General features: G+C 44.4%; 4 protein-coding genes across 6 annotated transcripts; 2 read left to right on the forward strand and 2 right to left on the reverse strand.

Moving 5' to 3' along the window:
• The first annotated feature begins 1407 nt into the window (after positions 1-1407).
• On the forward strand, positions 1408-5691 carry tfa (transferrin-a). Its single transcript, XM_085929334.1, has 17 exons — positions 1408-1551; positions 1761-1912; positions 2034-2136; positions 2226-2417; positions 2491-2620; positions 2723-2778; positions 2999-3162; positions 3311-3464; positions 3537-3697; positions 3944-4040; positions 4121-4141; positions 4254-4418; positions 4539-4689; positions 4786-4853; positions 4931-5112; positions 5201-5393; positions 5479-5691. The coding sequence occupies exons 1-17, from the start codon at positions 1497-1499 to the stop codon at positions 5523-5525; spliced, it is 2091 nt and encodes a 696-aa protein (XP_085785460.1). The 5' UTR covers positions 1408-1496; the 3' UTR covers positions 5526-5691.
• A 525-nt stretch (positions 5692-6216) lies between these two features.
• On the forward strand, positions 6217-10803 carry LOC147046555 (TOX high mobility group box family member 4-B-like). Of its 2 annotated transcripts, none has more exons than XM_085929879.1 (9): positions 6217-6640; positions 6741-6806; positions 6909-7199; positions 7633-7878; positions 8147-8452; positions 8765-8845; positions 8921-9637; positions 9824-9966; positions 10058-10803. In XM_085929879.1, the coding sequence occupies exons 1-9, from the start codon at positions 6536-6538 to the stop codon at positions 10113-10115; spliced, it is 2013 nt and encodes a 670-aa protein (XP_085786005.1). In that variant the 5' UTR covers positions 6217-6535; the 3' UTR covers positions 10116-10803. The 2 variants fall into 2 exon arrangements, with proteins under 2 accessions (XP_085786005.1, XP_085786004.1); XM_085929878.1 differs by having other exon boundaries at positions 8144-8452; positions 10058-10801.
• Positions 10460-13432, reverse strand: LOC147046556 (uncharacterized). 2 transcript variants are annotated; one of them, XM_085929881.1, is made up of 4 exons: positions 13016-13432; positions 12729-12784; positions 12528-12603; positions 10460-12166 (listed from the first exon to the last, which is right to left on the reverse strand). In XM_085929881.1, the coding sequence occupies exons 1-4, from the start codon at positions 13266-13268 to the stop codon at positions 11259-11261; spliced, it is 1293 nt and encodes a 430-aa protein (XP_085786007.1). In that variant the 5' UTR covers positions 13269-13432; the 3' UTR covers positions 10460-11258. The 2 variants fall into 2 exon arrangements, with proteins under 2 accessions (XP_085786007.1, XP_085786008.1); XM_085929882.1 differs by lacking the exons at positions 12528-12603; positions 12729-12784.
• Positions 13433-13761: 329 nt separating this feature from the next.
• On the reverse strand, positions 13762-18342 carry LOC147046557 (calsequestrin-1-like). The gene is made up of 11 exons (XM_085929880.1): positions 18006-18342; positions 16238-16331; positions 16054-16154; positions 15831-15942; positions 15544-15617; positions 15309-15439; positions 15192-15237; positions 15038-15092; positions 14832-14932; positions 14634-14708; positions 13762-14575 (listed from the first exon to the last, which is right to left on the reverse strand). The coding sequence occupies exons 1-11, from the start codon at positions 18240-18242 to the stop codon at positions 14282-14284; spliced, it is 1320 nt and encodes a 439-aa protein (XP_085786006.1). The 5' UTR covers positions 18243-18342; the 3' UTR covers positions 13762-14281.
• Positions 18343-18775: the final 433 nt, after the last annotated feature.

The following is an 18775-nucleotide window of genomic DNA, read 5'->3' on the forward strand; positions in this document are numbered from 1 at the left end:
TTTGCCATTATTTATAATTGTCAGGCCTGAATGTTTTCCCAACAGGTTATTCGCTGAGATTAATCATTTCCTGCAATTCGATAAATCGGCCTTGCTTCAACAAGTGAGTGTTTTTTTTGTTTTTTGTTTTACTTTGTATGAGTTTGCCATTAGTCTCTCTTAAACAGAAGAAGTAAAAATGATCTTTCTTCAACATTCTGACTTGACCTCTTCAAACTGTGGATCATTATAAACACGCTAAAAACAAAGTCAACATCTTAAGTGGCATTTTGTCGCAGGTTAAGCTTTTTATTGGAATGGTGGCGCAAACATTCCGGTGTTGAAACACCTAATGTGAGGTTGAATTGTGAAACGTATCTGGCTTGATTGTCCAATATTTGTTCATGGAGAACAAAGTGGGGAAGTGTGCTCGTTCAATTTACCAAAGGGGCCTTGTGAACCTTTCAGTTCTTTTCTCGGGTGATGTTGACACGGTAAACACGGTCACATGCAACATGGCTTTTCATGAGTTGAGCATGCTGCAGTGGAATAATACAAAGTTCTGTTTATGACGAACATTATCTGCACAATGCAACTTTTCGTTTTGGCCTTAGCCCTCATTTCACTCCTGACATAATGAGTTGATGTCATACGTCAGATGACTATCTATCTATCTATCTATCTATCTATCTATCTATCTATCTATCTATCTATCTATCTATCTATCTATCTATCTATCTATCTATCTATCTATCTATCTATCTATCTATCTATCTATCTATCTATCTATCTATCTATCTATCTATCTATCTATCTATCTATCTATCTATCTATCTATCTATCTATCTATCTATCTATCTATCTATCTATCTCTATATATATATATATATATATATATATATATATATATATATATATACATATATATATTTCATGACCTATACATGACGCTTATGTGAAAATTTAGGACATTTATAGTCAAGGCTGTCGAAATGTTGGAAATCAAAACTTTACTCATTTTGCGTGCAGCCATGACAGTTCTCCTTTATTTCCTCTGGCCACCACTAGGAGCGCCCTTCCCTCCATTTTCCACCTGCAATAAAGTGGGCCAAGCTAGAAAAGAAGTGGTCTGCAATTAAGTGATGCTCCTCTCCACGTCCTGGCACTCAGGACAAGTCACGCAGTAAGTGGTGAGGTCATGTTTGGCTTTTGTTGTCCAAACGTTTTCTCGTTTTTCCACAGCGGTCCCAATGGCATGATGGAGCATTTTAGTTGATTGAAGATGTTAACACATTTGGAGGCTCGTTCTTATCATTTGCCTGTGTGTTTGTGTCAGGCAAAGCACACAAAGGCCAGCACGCACGCACGCACGCACGCACGCACGCACGAACGCAGCCAGTGGGGAAACCTGAGCAAACCATCCGTTCTCTCTCCCCCCTCCCTCCTCAAGTCAAGAGTTTGGCTATAAAAGGACGCTTTGACTGCAGCTCATTCCGCTAACCCGGAGACCTTCCACCATGAACCATCTCCTCTCGTCACTTCTGCGCCCTGCGCTGCTGCTCGGCTACTTGGGTAAATGGCAACGTTTTGAATAGGACTTTTAGTCAATAGCCTTTATCCGTGTACCGGTCTGCTCTTTTTCCCATTCAATGGGACATATGCCAGTACAAGGACATCAACGTGCAAAGGCTTATATTGGGTTTTCCTTACTAGAAGCTACTGTGCTATTACTAGATGTTTCATGCACTACTTTGCCTTGTTGTAATGTCCCTTTTCTGCAGTAGCTGTTGCGCTCTCGGCCCCCACCGAGCACGTGAGGTGGTGCGTAAAGTCGGACAAGGAGTACCAGAAGTGTACGGAGCTGGCCGTCAAGGCGCCAGTCTTCACCTGCGTCAAGAAATCAGACTCTCTGGGATGCATCACTGCCATTCATGTGAGCTAGCATTATTATTATTATTTTTTTTTTGTCTTAAACAGCATGGTACGTGAGGGTTTCAAATAGCTGCCCCGCCATGAAAAAGTTCTAGGTATGAATCCTGCATTTTTGTCATCAGGATGGTACAGCAGACGCAATCACATTGGATGGAGGAGACATCTACACTGCTGGACTGGAGAACTACAAACTCCATCCCATAATCGCTGAGGATTACGGTGCCAGTAAGTCAACACCAAACAATATAAAACATGAAATGTTGCCCAATAAAATGGCCTTTAGTTTTCAAACGAGAAATCATTTCATTGCTCAGCATCAGATAGTTGCTACTACGCTGTCGCCGTGGTCAAGAAGGGCTCCGGGTTCAACATCCGAGATCTGCAAGGGAAGAGGTCCTGCCACACTGGCTTGGGAAAATCTGCCGGCTGGAACATCCCCATCGGAACGCTCATTAAGTTGGACGTGCTGAAGTGGGGCGGCATTGAGGACGAGACTCTTGAATCTGGTGAGTGATGTTGTTTTTTTTGAACACCAGCTATTTTGAATCTCTGATTTTTTTTTCTTTTCTCTCAACACAGCGGTGAGCAAATTCTTTTCAAAAAGCTGTGCCCCTGGTGCAATGGAGAACAGCCCACTCTGCAAAGGCTGCAAGGGAGACTGCTCGCGGTCTCACAACGAACCTTATTATGACTATGGTGGCGCATTCCAGTAAGTATGTACATTGTTCCCAATGCTTATTCGAGGCTAAGTCTGTTTTGTTGCATCCGCCTTTCCAACTCAGTTTGTTTAGTCATTGAAATCTTTTACTAGGTGCCTGGTTGAAAATGCCGGAGATGTGGCGTTTGTCAAGCATCTTACTGTACCAGGTGAGGTCCTTTAATGTTGTTAAAGCTGTGAGCGAAGACTTATCTAGCATAATCTTGTACATTTTTTTTTTTTTTTTAAATAGCTGTGTTAAGACCAAGATTGCTCTGAATGTGTTGAAGTGGACTGTCGAATAATTGCTAAATTACAATGTGCTCTGAATGTGTTGAAGTGGATGTCTGATAATTGTTAAATTACAATGTGACCTCCCTCCGATTACAGACAACATGAAGGCTGACTACGAGCTGTTGTGCATGGACAACACCAGGGCACCCATTGACAACTACAAAAACTGCCACCTGGCCCGGGTACCCGCTCACGCCGTGGTCACTCGCCAAGACCCGGAGCTGGCAGAATTGATCTGGAAAAGCCTCACCGCAGTGCAGGTAGGACCAACACTTGATGTTTTTGACGGCGGTTGTAGTTTAATTCAAAAGGCCCAGGCCCGGGCCCGGCCACTGAGGTCTGGTTACAAACTGTGAAGATCGAAGCAAAAGCTTGACTTTTGCTTGATTCTGTTTTATTTTGAAACAGGGCTTTGACTTGTTCTCCTCTGAAGCGTACGCACCCGCCAAGAATCTGATGTTCAAAGACTCCACTGAAAAGCTGGTCAGGTTGCCTGCCAACACAAACTCCTTCTTATATCTTGGTGCCAGCTACTTGAGTATCGTGCGCTCCCTGAACAAAGGTAACGACAATCGTCAAACAATCGTCTGAACTCTTTGAAACGACTTTGCTTGCGGTGGCGGCTTCCTTTCAGAGGTGAATGCAGCCGGATCAGACGCCATCACCTGGTGTGCCGTGGGCCAGAAAGAGACTAGCAAATGCGACAGCTGGGCTAGCAACAGCATGGTGGATGGCGAAGACAAAATTTTATGCCAGACAGCCCCTTCTGTGGAAGAGTGCATGAAGAAGATCATGGTAAAATGACAAGTTGAAACACCAGTGGATGCCTGTTTGTGTGTGCATTTAAGAATCAATGTCCTAAATGAGCAAATGTGGGAAAGGCTAAATATTTCTCTCATCAATAGCACAGTCAAAGTTTGATCAGTTTAGAAATTCTCAGTTGCGACTCACTTGCGTGTCTTTTGTAATGTGTGCAAAGTTTGACAGACCACGTTTGAAATTGGCCAGGAAGTCAACCATTTATATATTTTTTTATTTTAGCGCAAGGATGCCGACGCGATGGCGGTGGATGGAGGAGAGGTGTACACTGCTGGCCAGTGTGGTCTGGTTCCAGCCATGGTGGAGCAGTACGATGAAGGTAAATTAAGATTCAATTCTTTTTTTTTTTTTTTTCCTCACAAAATCTGTAGCAAGTCATCTTTTCTTTTTTTTTCACAGCCAAGTGCAGCCAGGCTGGAGGTAAAATAATTTATCTTCCATTTTGCCACTATACTTGCTGAGGTGCCACTTACGGGCACATGAAGCAACTTACACATGTTTTGATAAACTGTGCGTGCGTGCGTGTGTCTAGCCTCAGCCTCCTCCTATTACGCGGTCGCTGTGGTGAAGAAGGGCTCTGGGGTGACCTGGGCTAACCTGAGAGGGAAGAAGTCTTGCCACACAGGCTTTGGCAGAACCGCCGGTTGGAACATTCCCATGGGTAAAATCCACAAACAGACTGGCGACTGCGACTTCAGTAAGTACACGCATGCAAAATGTGACAATACATGGAATTTGTTGTCGCCGCCGCCGCTCAACACGTATACCAACGAGTGTAGGCTATAAACGGGCGGCTGTCTCTGTCCCGTCTCGTCAGGCAAGTTCTTCAGCAGCGGCTGCGCCCCGGGATCTCCGGCCGGCTCGACGTTCTGCGCTCAGTGCAAAGGCAGCGGCAAAGCCGTGGATGACAAGTCAAAATGTGAAGCCAGTTCAGAAGAGCAGTACTACGGCTACGCCGGGGCCTTTAGGTATGAGTCGCTTCTCGTCTCCTTTCTGTCGCCCTCGTCCTCAACGGCTGCTTTAGAGGACGGAGGCTCGATCTCGCTATCTTTTCCTCTTTCCAGATGTCTCGTTGAGGGTGCCGGCGACGTGGCCTTCATCAAACACACGATCGTTGCGGAAAACAGTGACGGTAATGCCATGCTCAAGCCTCCCCACCAACCAATCACCGCTACCCACCCGTGGCCTCATAGTTGTGCTCCATTGCAGGAAAAGGTGCAGAGTGGGCCAAAGGTGTCTTGAGCAGTGACTACGAGCTGATTTGCCCCACCAAGGGTCCTGTGCCCATCACTGACTTTGAGTCTTGCCACCTGGCCATAACCCCAGCGCACGCTGTGGTGACCCGTCCCGAGACGCACAATAACGTTGTCACTATTCTGAAAGAGCAGCAGGTAGGACACGCTCAACACCCTTGAGATTGTTCCCGGAAGTTGAGGATGGCAGAGCTGGTCATTTTTACACGACTTCTTTCATTTCTAGGCCCGGTTCGGCAGAGACGGCAGAGATAGCAGTTTTCAACTGTTTGAGTCCGCTCCTGATAAGAACCTGCTTTTCAAAGACTCCACCAAGTGTCTGCAGGAGGTGCCAAGCGGAAGCAATTTTAAGAGCTTCTTGGGAACAGATTACGTGGACGCCATGACCTCACTGAGGCAGTGCAGTGACTCCACTCCAGGTTTGGACTATTTTTATTATTATTTTTTTTTTTAAACCTCTGTCAAAGTGTTTGTAAACTTACTCCTCCCCCCTCCCCCCTACAGATCTGGAGAAACTGTGCACTTCCCACAGTTGTCAGACGACAAACTAGATGGCCCAAACTACCCCCCCCCCATGCATACTGATGCCTTATTGTCCATTTTCTCTAATCTCAGCAGCCATGTAGAAAACAGATTCTTACAAGAATCGCTCTTGAGAACATTTCGCAAACTGTTTTGGTACCTCCTTTGTCAAATAAAAGCTTTTCCAATGCCTTACAGACTCGTGCTCTGAATCATTACCAGAAACCACGTTACTGTTCTAGTCAACCTATAGTTCTTTTATTCCATATTTCTTTTTCTCTGCCCTGTTGAGTGTAAATTAAAGCTGCACCTGCCATGTCTTGTATTCGTCATATGGTGTAAAAAGATCAGACATTAGCCACGGTTCTTAAAAGCTATTGGCAATACATGCAGACACGACAACACAGTCAGGTGGTGTATTCATGGAGAATGGCCATATGGACTGCATCGGATGAGTGACAACAATAAAATCAATTCTAATATTTTCGTGGGAGTGTTGCTGCAACAGCAAAAAGTCAAAATCCTATTATATAATTTGTACAGCATGGTAATATGTGTACATTCATTTTAGCGAGATGAGTTCCACAGCTGTTTTTGAGTGCTAAGAGTGGTCACGAAACTTTTATAGCAAAAGGTGTTTTTTGTTTTACAAACCCACCCTTTACTTTAATATCATGACAAAAACAGCACGGTATAGATTTCGAGCCCTCGTCACGTGAGGACTTCGGATTTCCTACGGTCCCTGAAGTATCAATTGTGTGTTAACGTTGCCTACTCCAGATGGATGGCTTTTTCGTATGACAAGAGCTTTACCGCTCACGAGCTATTTTCATTTCAAAACAAAATCTCTGACATCGAATGATCATTGTGGCTGGCTGATGCCACCCTAACATCAGAAACGTTCATAGGTCTCACTAGACTTTCATAAGGTTAGGCTAGTTGGCTAGTTAGCTGGCTAGCTTGCAGCTAGCTACTAGCCTTTCGTTATTGTTGGGTAATCCGCGATCGATGTAAAAACTACGGGGATTTTTGTTTCAAAATGGACCTTAATTTTTATTCTGGGCTTTCTGACAGTTGTGCTCAAAATGCTAATTCTGAGTTTTTGGATAGCCAAGCATATGGTGGATATACCGAGGAAAATAAGGTAACACGTTTGTTTGCTAACATAAGTCTGAAAGAAACCAAACTTCAATAATGCGTATATGTCAAACGTGTCTTTTAACCCCAACCATGCATCGTTTCAGTTTTCAGAGGGCAGCGATAGTTACTTAACCATGGGTGGCGGTGCTCACCACTTTTTGTCCGCTGAGGTAAGCGAATCAAAGATATGTACCTTTAGCTTGATATCTAACGCAGACATCTTTCCATGACATGCGCAATTTCTAACCAACCTTTTTATTCCCACATAACAGCAGACTTTCCACACCCCTAGTCTTGGAGATGAAGTTTTTGAGATTCCACCCATCTCACTCGACCCAGACACATCCCTAAATATTGCTGAAGCAGTTTCTCACTTCGAGTTGTCAGATGGCACCGTAGGACCTTCGGGTCCTCATAACCTGGTTGACAACCTGGTAGTGGAAGCCAACGATCCGTCTTTTGCATCACCCTTTGTGAACACCGGCTCTCAAGACCTGGAGCATCTCAACATGGGGCCCATGGCACAGGCAAATGGAGGAGCCCTTCTCAGTTCTTCATCATTGGTATTCTCTTCACCTCATAAAAACACTTGAGTTCCTATTTCCTCACATGGCTATTCACTTGAGATGTACCAGATTTCTATGTGTTTGGTACTCAGCTTCACTGTGTCCATTTGTTTATACCCCCACTGACATGTCATAGTTATAGACACCATCAATACTGAACGCAATATTCAACATATACAATCAAGCCTGAAATTAGTCATACTCCTGAGGTATGAATTATTTTGGACACTACTATTCAGTTTGCAACTGGCATAGGCCAACCGTCAAGTCAAGCAGTCAGTAAGCGTACATGGGCCAGCCAGGTGTCCCAACTAAATACAGTTAATTCTATCTTTTGCCAAATGAATTAGATGATGCTTCAAAACTTATTTAGCTTTTTTAGCATTGGCCAAGTCTTCTCTTTTCTACTTTGATATGATTTATCCCTCAGGAGCTGAGTAACAGCAGCGGCTCCCATTTTGCCACCTCGTCTCCAATGACCATTGATGTTCAACTTCCCGACATCGCTCATGGTCTTTTAGGAAGTGGTCAGCTGTCCACGATTAACCAGACGGAGCTAGTGCTGGGGCTAGGAGGAGAATACACAGGACCTCCTTCAGGGACCTCAGAACCACCACTGTCGACGACACCTTCTCCAGCTGGCTCCTTACAAGATGAGGATATGGATGACTTCAAGGTGAAACCTTCATTTGAATTGCCAAAGATCATTGATAATCGTCAAGTTTGAGCATGCAAGTTAAAGCAAAAAATTGACCCAATAATAATGGCTCGTGTCACAAAAAACTAGTAAGCCAGGTTGCTCCACTGCATCCCAAGAAGATTAAGGAGAAAAAAGGAAACCCAGTTCAGTATTATTTTAATCATTCATTCGAACGTACAATGAAGGGTGGCGTTATCACTGGTCCTGCAACTAACTTGCACCCTCTGTGTCTTTCTCACAGAAGAGTGTACTGGTAGACTCCCCCATGTCTCTGCCCTCATCCTCAGTCTCTCATCCAGCCGTCCAGTCCTCAGTCTCCCTGGCAACAAGCAAAAGGGCTGTAGGGACAGCAACCACATCAGCAACAGTTGGCAAAACAGGCCGGCCCAAGAAAGACCCCAATGAACCGCAAAAGCCGGTTTCTGCGTATGCTCTGTTTTTTCGAGACACCCAAGCTGCTATCAAGGGCCAAAATCCAAACGCTTCTTTCGGAGAGGTGTCAAAGATTGTGGCTTCCATGTGGGACAGCCTGGCTGAGGAACAAAAACAGGTGTGTATGTGCTTACATATTTTATTTGTCTGTTTTCCAAGTTAAGGGAATAAGGGACTAAAAATTGCTCATTTATCTTAATTTGTGTAACTGTCCAGACAAAGTGCTTTATGAAAACATAAATGCAGCAGGAAATGTCATATAAAACATTGGCAATAATACACACATAACTAGCCTGCTATATGAAACTCTTGGTAATTATCTGTACAATTCTGTGGTAGAGTACTAGAAGAACACTAAAACGACCTAAATGCACTCTAGGTCAAAATATAGGAATTTGATTTACTCACTCACTTATGTGTTTTATTTTAGGTGTATAAAAAAAAGACTGACGCTGCCAAGAAGGAATATTTAAAAGCGCTGGCCGCTTATCGAGCCAGTCAACTGTCAAAGGTACGATTGGGTTGATTGAGTAGCATTCAACTCCCTGATTTTCCTCATTTTTATTCATTGCTTCTCATACCTCAGCCCGTCTGTGACGAGACTGCACCTTTGCCACCTCCGCCCGATGTCAGCCAAGCCCCTGCAGCCGTCTCCTTTGTTAGTCACCAAGTCATCCGTCCGGCAAATAATGTCGAAGAGAATACCATCACCAACATTTGTGCCTCCAACATTATTCTGGATATCCCAGAGAGGGCGACTCGATCCCGCACGGGCGCAACCAAAACAACGGTGGCCCCAGCGGCGGCTCCTGCAGCAGTCACGCCGCCGCCCCCCCAGACCATTACCAAGATTCTAATTCCCAAACACATGCTTCAGGCAGGGGGCCAGTTTGTCACCTTGCTTCCCGGTGGCCTCCACACTTTGCAACCCACCCTGGTGGTGACCGGCACCCCTCGCCAGCCACCACCCCTGCAGCAGATGCAGAATGCGCCCCCGCCGCCACCACTCCAACAGATGGCGCCAGCGCCGCCGCGCTTACTCCTGGCAAAACCTCGGGAGGGTGGAAGTGCTGCGGGACTCCCTGTGTCCATCCTAGCTGCCCCTCCGCCTCCGCTTCAGATCAAAATAGTTCCCGCCTCTTTGCAGAGAAAAGACACGCAGCCCATCATCATCCCCGCCACGCCTACTGTGACGTCAACAGTTTCTGGAGCCCCACTTTTAGCGCGAGTGCAGATGGTGACTTCTTCAGCATCAGGTCAGCATGATGACGAGGTTGTGTCAGACGTGCTGCCTTCAGAAGAGGTATGTGTTCCTTTGGGTGTTTTCGGAATCACCGTGAAAATCTACAAATGTGGCCTAAACACACTTTTCAGCTACACAACAATCTTGCACAGTTGAAGTGTCCTTGTGACTGAGGCCGCTTCATAGCTGACAAACGTCGCACACATGATCATTACATTAACAGTGCTTTTCCATCTCATGTTTCAGGATGAAATGGAAGTGACAGAGTCGTGCGAAGATGCTTCGGCGCCGTGTGTCTGCGTGAGGTCCGGCTGCACGAACCCGGCTGTAGAGAGTGAAGATTGGGACAAAGAATATTGCAGTAACGAGTGTGTGGCCTCTCACTGCAGGTGAGTTTGGGATTGGCCAATAAAATTGGTACAAAACTTTGAGTGCACTTGCAACATTACAAATATCGTTTTTTTTTTTCTTCCCCCCCAGTGATATTTTCAAAGCTTGGTGCTCCATCAGGAACCAGAGTATGGGAACGGTAAAATAATCTGCAGATTATCAACGAGCACTATACTGCAAATTGGACATGCTTACTGTTAAAAGGATTCAAGTGGGCTGGCATCTTGCCAGTCTTCTGCCTTCTCCTCAATAGGAAGATGAGATGGCCTGTAGTTAGGCACCAGGATCTTTGTTTTTCTAGCATCCAGTGTTGTTCAATCTGTGTCTTTTTTGTTACTTGAATAATGATGAAAGCAATTGTTAAGTCTTTTTCTCTGGAAATAATAAGTATTTTGGTATCAGTAGGTGGAATTTATAAAAGAGTTGCTCTAGTCTAATGGTTTATTTGTCTGACTGGAGACAGGGTAGATATGCCTCCAATGTGAGTAGGAATCTGTATGGAGAGTATAGTCCACTTTTTCCAGCAGCAGCTATAGCAATAGGCAGAAAGTGTATATGGTGTTTAATGAGGAATTTTTCAGGTAGTCTGTTTTGTGTGTAAAGCAAGAGAAATTAGTGCTAACTATACAGACATAATAAAGGAGCATGAGGATATAAAAATGTGAAAACAGATGTTTTTATTCTATTTCAATCTTTAGCCTTATGCTACTTATAGAAGATAAAAGACAAATGGTAGTATTTCTGTGTTCCATAATGATGACGTAAATATCAAACAAAAAGGGCAAAAGGTAGTCAAGTAACGCAAAGGGCATTTCATGTATTATCATAAAGACAAGCAGCCTTGCACGTATCAAGGACAAAATAAAACAAAAGGTTCTTAAAGTACAAAAACAGACTTTAAAAATGAATTCTACAAAGGCCATATGCCCTGCTCAAGATTTCAAAAGCTCAAAATGTTGGCAAAAATGTTCATTCTTTGCGAAGCTAGTGTTTGTTTCAAAAGAAAAGAAAGCCCTATAACCTTTCAACGGAACCTTCTTAGTGTTTGCTGACTGAGGTAGTGAATGAAGCGAGCATTTGTGAACAGCCCCTTTCACGTAGAGTTCTGTAAAACCATAACAGAACTACTCGTTAGGAATGCAACACATCGATTTCATTTCTAAGTCAACTTTTCACAGGAATATGAGATGTAAAAATAGTCTGATTTTGCATTGGTGGAAAATGAATGACTTCACAGTTGTTCTGGGCTCAGGTAGCGAGCGACCACACTTCACGTCTGCACGAGTCTCTGCTAGAAGCCAGCCATGGTCCGGAATGACGGCACAAAGAGTCCACAGGGGTTGAGTTTGTGTCTGTCAAGATTTCCCAGGACCCTGAACATCTTTCCACACAAGTTGCACTGGTACGGCTTCTCCCCAGTGTGAAATCTCAAGTGCGTTTTCAGATTGACTCGCAGGCGGAAGCTTTTATCACAGTGCGTGCATTTGTGCGGCCTCTCGCCCGTGTGGAATCTCACATGGCGGCGGAGGCTCTTCTTGAGCGCAAACGTCTTGGGACACTTGGAGCACGAGTACGGCTTTTCCCCCGTGTGGAAGCGCTCGTGGCGCCGAAGCATTTTGCGCCGCTTGAAGGTATTGTCGCAAGCGCCGCAGGCATAGCCGTCGCGAGAGCGGCCCATAACCTTCTGGAGTCGCCAGACGCCTCGTTCGCACGGTGTGAAGCAGCAGAGGCGATGGCCCGTGTGCATGCCTTGGTGCTGTCGCAAATCTTTCGGCACGGGCTGCTTCTCACTGTCGCCGCCACTCTTCGGAATCTTGGCTGCACTCAGCACATCGACAAGTAGCACCGCACATGCACTCTTCAGCTTTTGGTCCGGCGAGGTGAGTTTCAGCTTCATCTGGAAGAGATTTTCCACGTCCTTTGGCGCCGTCACGTGTTCCCAAAGGCCAACCGGCACTGCAGTCACGGCTCGGTCGCTGAGGGACGGGCTGTAAGCGCAGCCCTTGGCCGTGCTGGCGCAGGCTTGAAGAGGCTCCGGAGGCTCCGGCTTAACGGGCATCTCAGAGCTGTCAGTTTGAGCCGCACGAGACTCCGGCTTCAGGGTTAGAGGACAAATAAATGAGACTTGGTCGTTAGAGTGGGGTTGAAGCGCAGGTGGCTTCTGAGCTTTTGGGCTTTGTCTAAAGCCACTATTTTGATCTGCAAACACAAAAAGGAAAGTGGATAGTTTCAATAATACAATTTCACATTCTGCAGCTATCAAACCTGTTGAAATAATTGTATAGCGGGGCACTCATTTACGAGCAGATTCCCCTTGCACCGACAAAGCTCCCTGTCTAGCTCTAGAGAATTCCTTTCACTCGCACTCTTATCCGGATGATACCTCACTTCCTCTCATAAACTATTGTTGACCAGGCCTGCCTATCTTCATATTATAGAAAAAACTATCCATTGACATAATTGTATACGAGTTATCCCATATGTGTGTTGTGCAAGAAAAGAAACTTAGCAAAAGAAAGAATCAAATCATTTGTGCTATGAGCGCATTTCTATTCCTTACCATCCAAAGTAGCGTCCATCTGTGGCCCACTGTCTGTTTCCAGGATGCTGAACTCGGCCTCATTCACAGCTTCTGCCTGCCTCAAGATTCGAAACATTAAGATGGGTTTGCAGTCCAAAAGTAAAAGCAAAATCCCAACTATGCTAAAACCATCAACAGGTGCTCAAATGTTCACTACTACTAAACAGCCCATGACTTCACCTTGACTTGTGGATTATTTCCACGCTCCTTTCCGCATTCTTGGGGACTATCGCTATCTGCAAGGGGTAAGAAAAGTCACATTCCTTTCAATCGTACTTCGCTCTACATGAGTGCTCCAATAATTGCATTAAGCAAAAGAAAACGTATTAGTAAATGGTAACTTCAATAGTGCATGCACATGTCCACGGCTGTTTTGGGCTAACACAACAGCGATACTTGGCAAAGGAATGTCGGTCAATGGAGGCTAACCGTCACCAAAAGTGGAAGTAGTAATTCAATAAACGTACGCAACAGCTCGAGCGGCGGCTGCATGTCCTCGTCCACTTGCACTCCGATGCTGCGCGTTCGCTCTTCAGAAGACAAAGTAACCCGGGACTCGTTCACCTTGCCTGTGCCAGCATTGCCCACTTCCACGGTAGGAGTCGAAGCTCGGTATTTGCTCTCGAACAGTTTGGTCAACTCCACCGTAGCCACTTTGAGGAGCGCACCCAGCACAGACTCCACCTGTGCATGGATGTTTACCGCCGACATTTTGTCCATCTTTTGGGGTTAAAGATTGCGTAAGAATAGTAAAACGATAATTATTTGCGATAATCTAAACGTTGCCTATCAACAAAATAGCAACAATCACATGGCTGCTTGCACTCGTAACGGAGTGTTTGCGCATGCGCGTCAAGTGGACGCGATTTGCGGAGGCGGGGCACAATTTGTCACAAGAAATGACACTCGAAGGGAGGCCCTGATGTCAAATATAAAGAAAAAATAAATTCAAATCAAGCAAATAAAACAGACATCAGGAAAAAAAGTGTTTTTACTCTATGTGTGCAGTGCAGTGAGGACTGCATATCCTCGATAGTTTCCATTCTACATGTATTGGGTGATGTTTTGGGGGGTACATTTCCAAAATATAGGTGAGATCAATTATATTTTCGAAACCTAGTATGCGTCTGAAAGTACAAAATTGTTTCTAAGTGTGTCATTTGTCAATCATTTCTTAAAGAAAATATACAAACACACAGTCATTGGTGTTTCTGTCCAAATCTTGTCATTTATTTAAGACTTCACAGTAAGTAATTTCTCTTGTTACAAAAATAAAATATGGTGGTTGTAATACTTCATTGTCATAGAAAACATCTATCGATGTACAGTGTTACAATGATTTGGCAGAGTATGCTGATGACACATAAACACCTATGTGGAAAAAGCTGCTAGCACCTTCAGATTTGACTTGGCATTCTTGCACCGAGGAAAACAAGAAAAATAGTGAACATATATTCAATATGATCCAGTACAATACTGCATCCCTTCAGTACTTAGTAGAACACCAACCTTAATCATATTAAAAGTACTAGCAATACTAGATTAGATTTTTTTTCTTTACCAGAGTTACACGAATGAACGAATTGTGCAGGGCAATAAATTGGCGACAATTATGGAATTTGGTTGAGATGACGAAGAGATGAGATGAAAACAAATGAATGAGATGTACTTGCCGTTCATATTAGCACTTTAAACTGCCTTGGTCAGATTCAGATACATTATGTCCCAACTGATCAATAATCATCGTCGTCGTCATCACCATCGTCGTCGTCGTCATCATCGTCGTCATCATCGTCGTCGTCGTCGTCGTCGTCGTCATCGTCGTCATCGTCGTCGTCGTCATCGTCGTCATCGTCGTCATCGTCATCATCGTCGTCATCGTCATCATCATCGTCATCATCGTCATCATCGTCATCATCGTTATCAGGATCAATTTCTCCTGACAGAACATCTTCAATCCAGTCCTCCAGTTCATCGGCGGACGGCATGTCATCGTCATCGTCCATATCCATCCACACGCTGTCAGCCTGGTGTGGAGCAACATGTTAATAGGAGACACACACACTTGATCAAAGAGCAACTTACATCATCAGCTTCCACAACACCAATCTGTGGGCTGGACAGGTCAATTCCAAAAATCTTCTCCCAGTGAGGCACAAGCTGCAAAGAAAGAAGGAAAGCAATGTTCCATTCACTTTTGAAAAGCCCTTTTACCAGTCGCAGGGTGACTGTGAAAAGCAACTCATCCTCCACCATCAAACAGTGATCAGTTTAAAATGGTACCAAGGGGAAGTCATCGGGATCAATCCAGACAATACTGAGATGAGGATGTTCTGTGTTGTCCTCAGCAACCTCCTTCAGGATCTCCAAGAATTCAAAGCCATCTGAAGAGTAAAATTAAGAGAATGGAGCGTCATCCCAATTGTCCTTTGAATTGATTTGTTTAGTTTCGCTTCATTGAATTCAAATCAAGTTTCATGTTCTCTTACCTGGATCAGATTCCTCAGCAAAAGCAATGATGTGTTCGCCATCAACATGGTCATCCTTTGCAAAGATGGGAAAAAAACCTTTCAATTACAAACATTGATTGAATAGCAAACTGTTGCAAATATGTCTTTTGTTGTTTGACAAGAAGGTTCTTACCCAGATTTCATACATGTTGTGGGGCTGCAGCTTCCTTAGAGTTGGCCTTCAAAAGGACAAACGAAATTATGTTGTGTGTAACTGGAAGAATGGACTTCTCGTAGCCGGTGGACTCACCTGTCATTGTCTTCTATGAATTTCACTAGCTCTTCCTCGGTGTAGGGTTTTCCTGGGATCACGACGGGATCATCATGAAAAGGCTCATAAAAGTCCACCTCGTTAAGCTTGAGGCCCAAAGCCTTGGCAACCTGTTGCCAACAGTTCAATTAGATGCAGCAACACAATTATCCAAATTCTAGCAGCATCATATTTACTACAAATGAACGAGTCAGGTCAATTTTATTTACTATACCTTGGCATTGAACGTTGCGTAGAACTTCATGTGAGGATGGAACTCTTCGGCAGCATCGGCAAAAGCCTCAAAATCTGAAATTTGACACGCGTGCGCCCATCAAAATCTCCAAAGGTATCGGCAAATGTACAAATCTACATTTATTGCTTTCATCCTTATTGCAAAGAAATCAAACTAGCGAGTAATCTTGTCTTTGCTTTTTTAGTTGCACGAAATGAACAGAGAGTGAGGGAGAAAAGCAAAAAGCACAGCGGAAATATTCATGCTAGCACAGTGCAGAGTCTTACGTTCTGACTTGTGACTCTTAAAGTAGCCCACCAATTTGATGTCCTCTTCGATGTTCTCAAAGCCCTTCAGTTCCCTACTGTTGTCAATAATTTCCACAGGATCTTCAAGGAGCTGTGAAGAAAACGTGAGGTCAGACAAAACCAGCGTAAGAGTACACAAGTAGATTTTTTTCCCCTGCTAGAAATCGGGAGCTATTAACTGGGAGATTATATCCTCACGAACATCAAAGACGAACTCCACAAGAGTGTCTGCCGCCAGTTCGCCATCGTATTCGATGACCTCGTCGTCTGTGAAGATGAAGATGCTGTCCGACTCTTCCAGGCCTGGGAGGTCAGAACCAAAACAGAAGGTCAAAGGGTGGCCATCAGCTAGCTTCCAGATAGCAAAGTGTAATTTGTTTGTTTACCCAGTTTCTTTGCCAAAGCCTTGTCAATCTTTGCATCAATGAGACCAACTCCAATGTCCTCATCATCAAACTCCTCGAGGACCTGGGCTGCAAGCTGCAGAACAGCCAAAGGCAAATTATAATTCTCATTTGTCAGAACAATTCATCTGCTTAACAGATTTTATTTTATTTATTTTGCTTCTTCTTGAGCGTTTTCCCCGCAGGTTGTTTCATGACCATAAAAGCCTTCTTTAGCCGTGCGCTGCTTATGCACTTTCTAAATCGGTATGAAACTTGAAACTCAAGACTGACGCTTTCTTTCTCCAACGGGAGAGTCACATTCACGGGCGGCTGCGCTAAGGAAGTGGGTCGAGGGACTCTTCCAGTTTGCGCACGATATCAAAAAGACAAAAACAAATAAGCTTCCAGACATCTCCGTTTGGTGACGTCAACAGAAAGTGAAATAAAAATACTGTAAGAATAACAGCCACCTTGCAAACCTGGCATTGAATGAATATATTTTCCTTGATGCATTGCTTGATGTGCATTTATTTGAATATAGTATATGACCTTGTACCTCCAAAATAGTTGGGAGAACCACAAAACAGCATATTTGTGCAACCATGGTGAAAGAGAGCGATGTCATTTTGTGGACTGACCATGAGGATAGGATTTTGGGAAATCATACGGAGTTTGCCAAATGAGGTTTTGGACCAACGCCAGCTATACGTAACAGGTGACCACCACATCATATCAATGAAGACAATTTCATGCCTTGATGATTTAAACCCCATAGAGCACCCGATACAGAAACTGTTGAACCTGTTACTAATGATAAAATCTTATTGCTTAAATGTGAACATAAATACACGAATACTCAGAAACACAAACCTTTGGCGTTACCACAAAAGCCGCTCGGGATATAAATATATACGCAGAGCCACAGCGACTTCAGGGACTATTTTGGTGAGTTGGCAGCAGAGATGCTCAGTGCTCCGAGATCCGCTGACAAGTACAGTATTGTAAGTGTCAATCACAGCGCAGAGCTGAGCCGGCACAACCGGAGCCAGAAGCTCCGGTCGGCACTGGCTCGGAGCCCCGACGCCCCATACTGAGACAGGCTGTGCTGTCGGGAGCAACTGATATGCTAAAGGCTTCTCCATTTTGGATATAATTCTTTCCTCTCTCCATGATACTTTACTTACACAGATTGATTTTCGCAGAAAAAAAAAAAGTGTGTGTATTTACATATATGCACACACATACATTAATAGACATACATAGTGTGTGGATGGTGTTATTCACTTTTAATAGTTGTGCAAGTTCTAAAAGCACATTTGAAGCTCTTGCGTCAAGCTGGACGAAATAATTTCAAATATTTGTATCATGTTATGAGGATCATGATGTCGAGGATCAAAAGTAATGTGACGTTTCAAAGTCAACAGATGTTGAAAATCAAATCTGTATGCTGAAATTTGAAGAAGAGGGATGATTTCATGCTTAGCTCTTTGGAATGTGGTGAAACATCTGAGTCTGCTGTTGACAGAACACCCAAAATATGGCACAGAGACTGATGGAGCTGCATCATTTGAAACGAGGCATCGAAGATGTCACCTATGAGCATTTCTTTTGAGGTATTTGGCCACCTTGTAAGAACGCAGATAATGTCATCTAAGTCCCTGCCTTCAATTTCACATCCTCAAAGTGCTTTAGCAATATTGGAATGAAGATGATTGAAGATATTGTACAACTCGAGTCTTATCCAATTGTCATCACACACTCAACTTACCTCAAGGGACAACTCCTCAATCTCAAACTGTTTCTGGGCGACGCGGCCGGATCCGGGATGGTCATGGTAGTAGACCACCATGACATCATACTTCTTCATCACAGACTTATAGTTCTTGAGGTGGAGGTCGTGGACTCTGTCCTTGCCGTCATACTCGGGGAAATCCAAGCTGTCTTTGCCCAGTGAGAGCCCCGCAAAGGACAACAAAACGGCCACAAACACCCAGGTCCACTTCATGGCTCCTCTCTGGGGTGGATTCAATGTATTGGCACTTTCAGAATGTGCACAAAAAAAACTTTGGTGTCAGTAAAGAGGAAGCCTTTCCAATCCGCGTCACCCAGAAGAGAGCAAGACCAACTCTTACATCCACCTTAATAAAAAGCCCGCATGGGCCGCTGGTATTGGGGCACAGGATGTGAGGGGGGCTGAGCTAACTTGGGCTTGGTGTGTCTATGTGGGGTAAGATGACAACCCACGCCGTTGCCGGGAGACGGCTTTGCGTGTTTCATAAATGTCAAATTTGGTTGAGAGGGCAAAAAAAAGCTGCCGTGAGGGTGGCGGCAAATGGTGGAAAATGTGCCCAAATGAGCACTGGAAATGAAATGAATGCAGAGATACGGCACACTTTTGCCATATTAAGTGAAGTTGTAGGATTGGATCCCAGCTAAAAATAATGGATGAGAAGTACATATCAGGAGGCAGTGCTGGTGTCTTATTTGCTGCAGTTGGCATCTGCAAAAGACCAGAACGTTGTACTAGGTCATCTCGGG

This window comes from Syngnathus leptorhynchus, chromosome 14, assembly GCF_054491065.1.
Source record: "Syngnathus leptorhynchus isolate UIUO chromosome 14, UIUO_Slep, whole genome shotgun sequence".
Lineage (NCBI taxonomy): Eukaryota > Metazoa > Chordata > Actinopteri > Syngnathiformes > Syngnathidae > Syngnathus > Syngnathus leptorhynchus.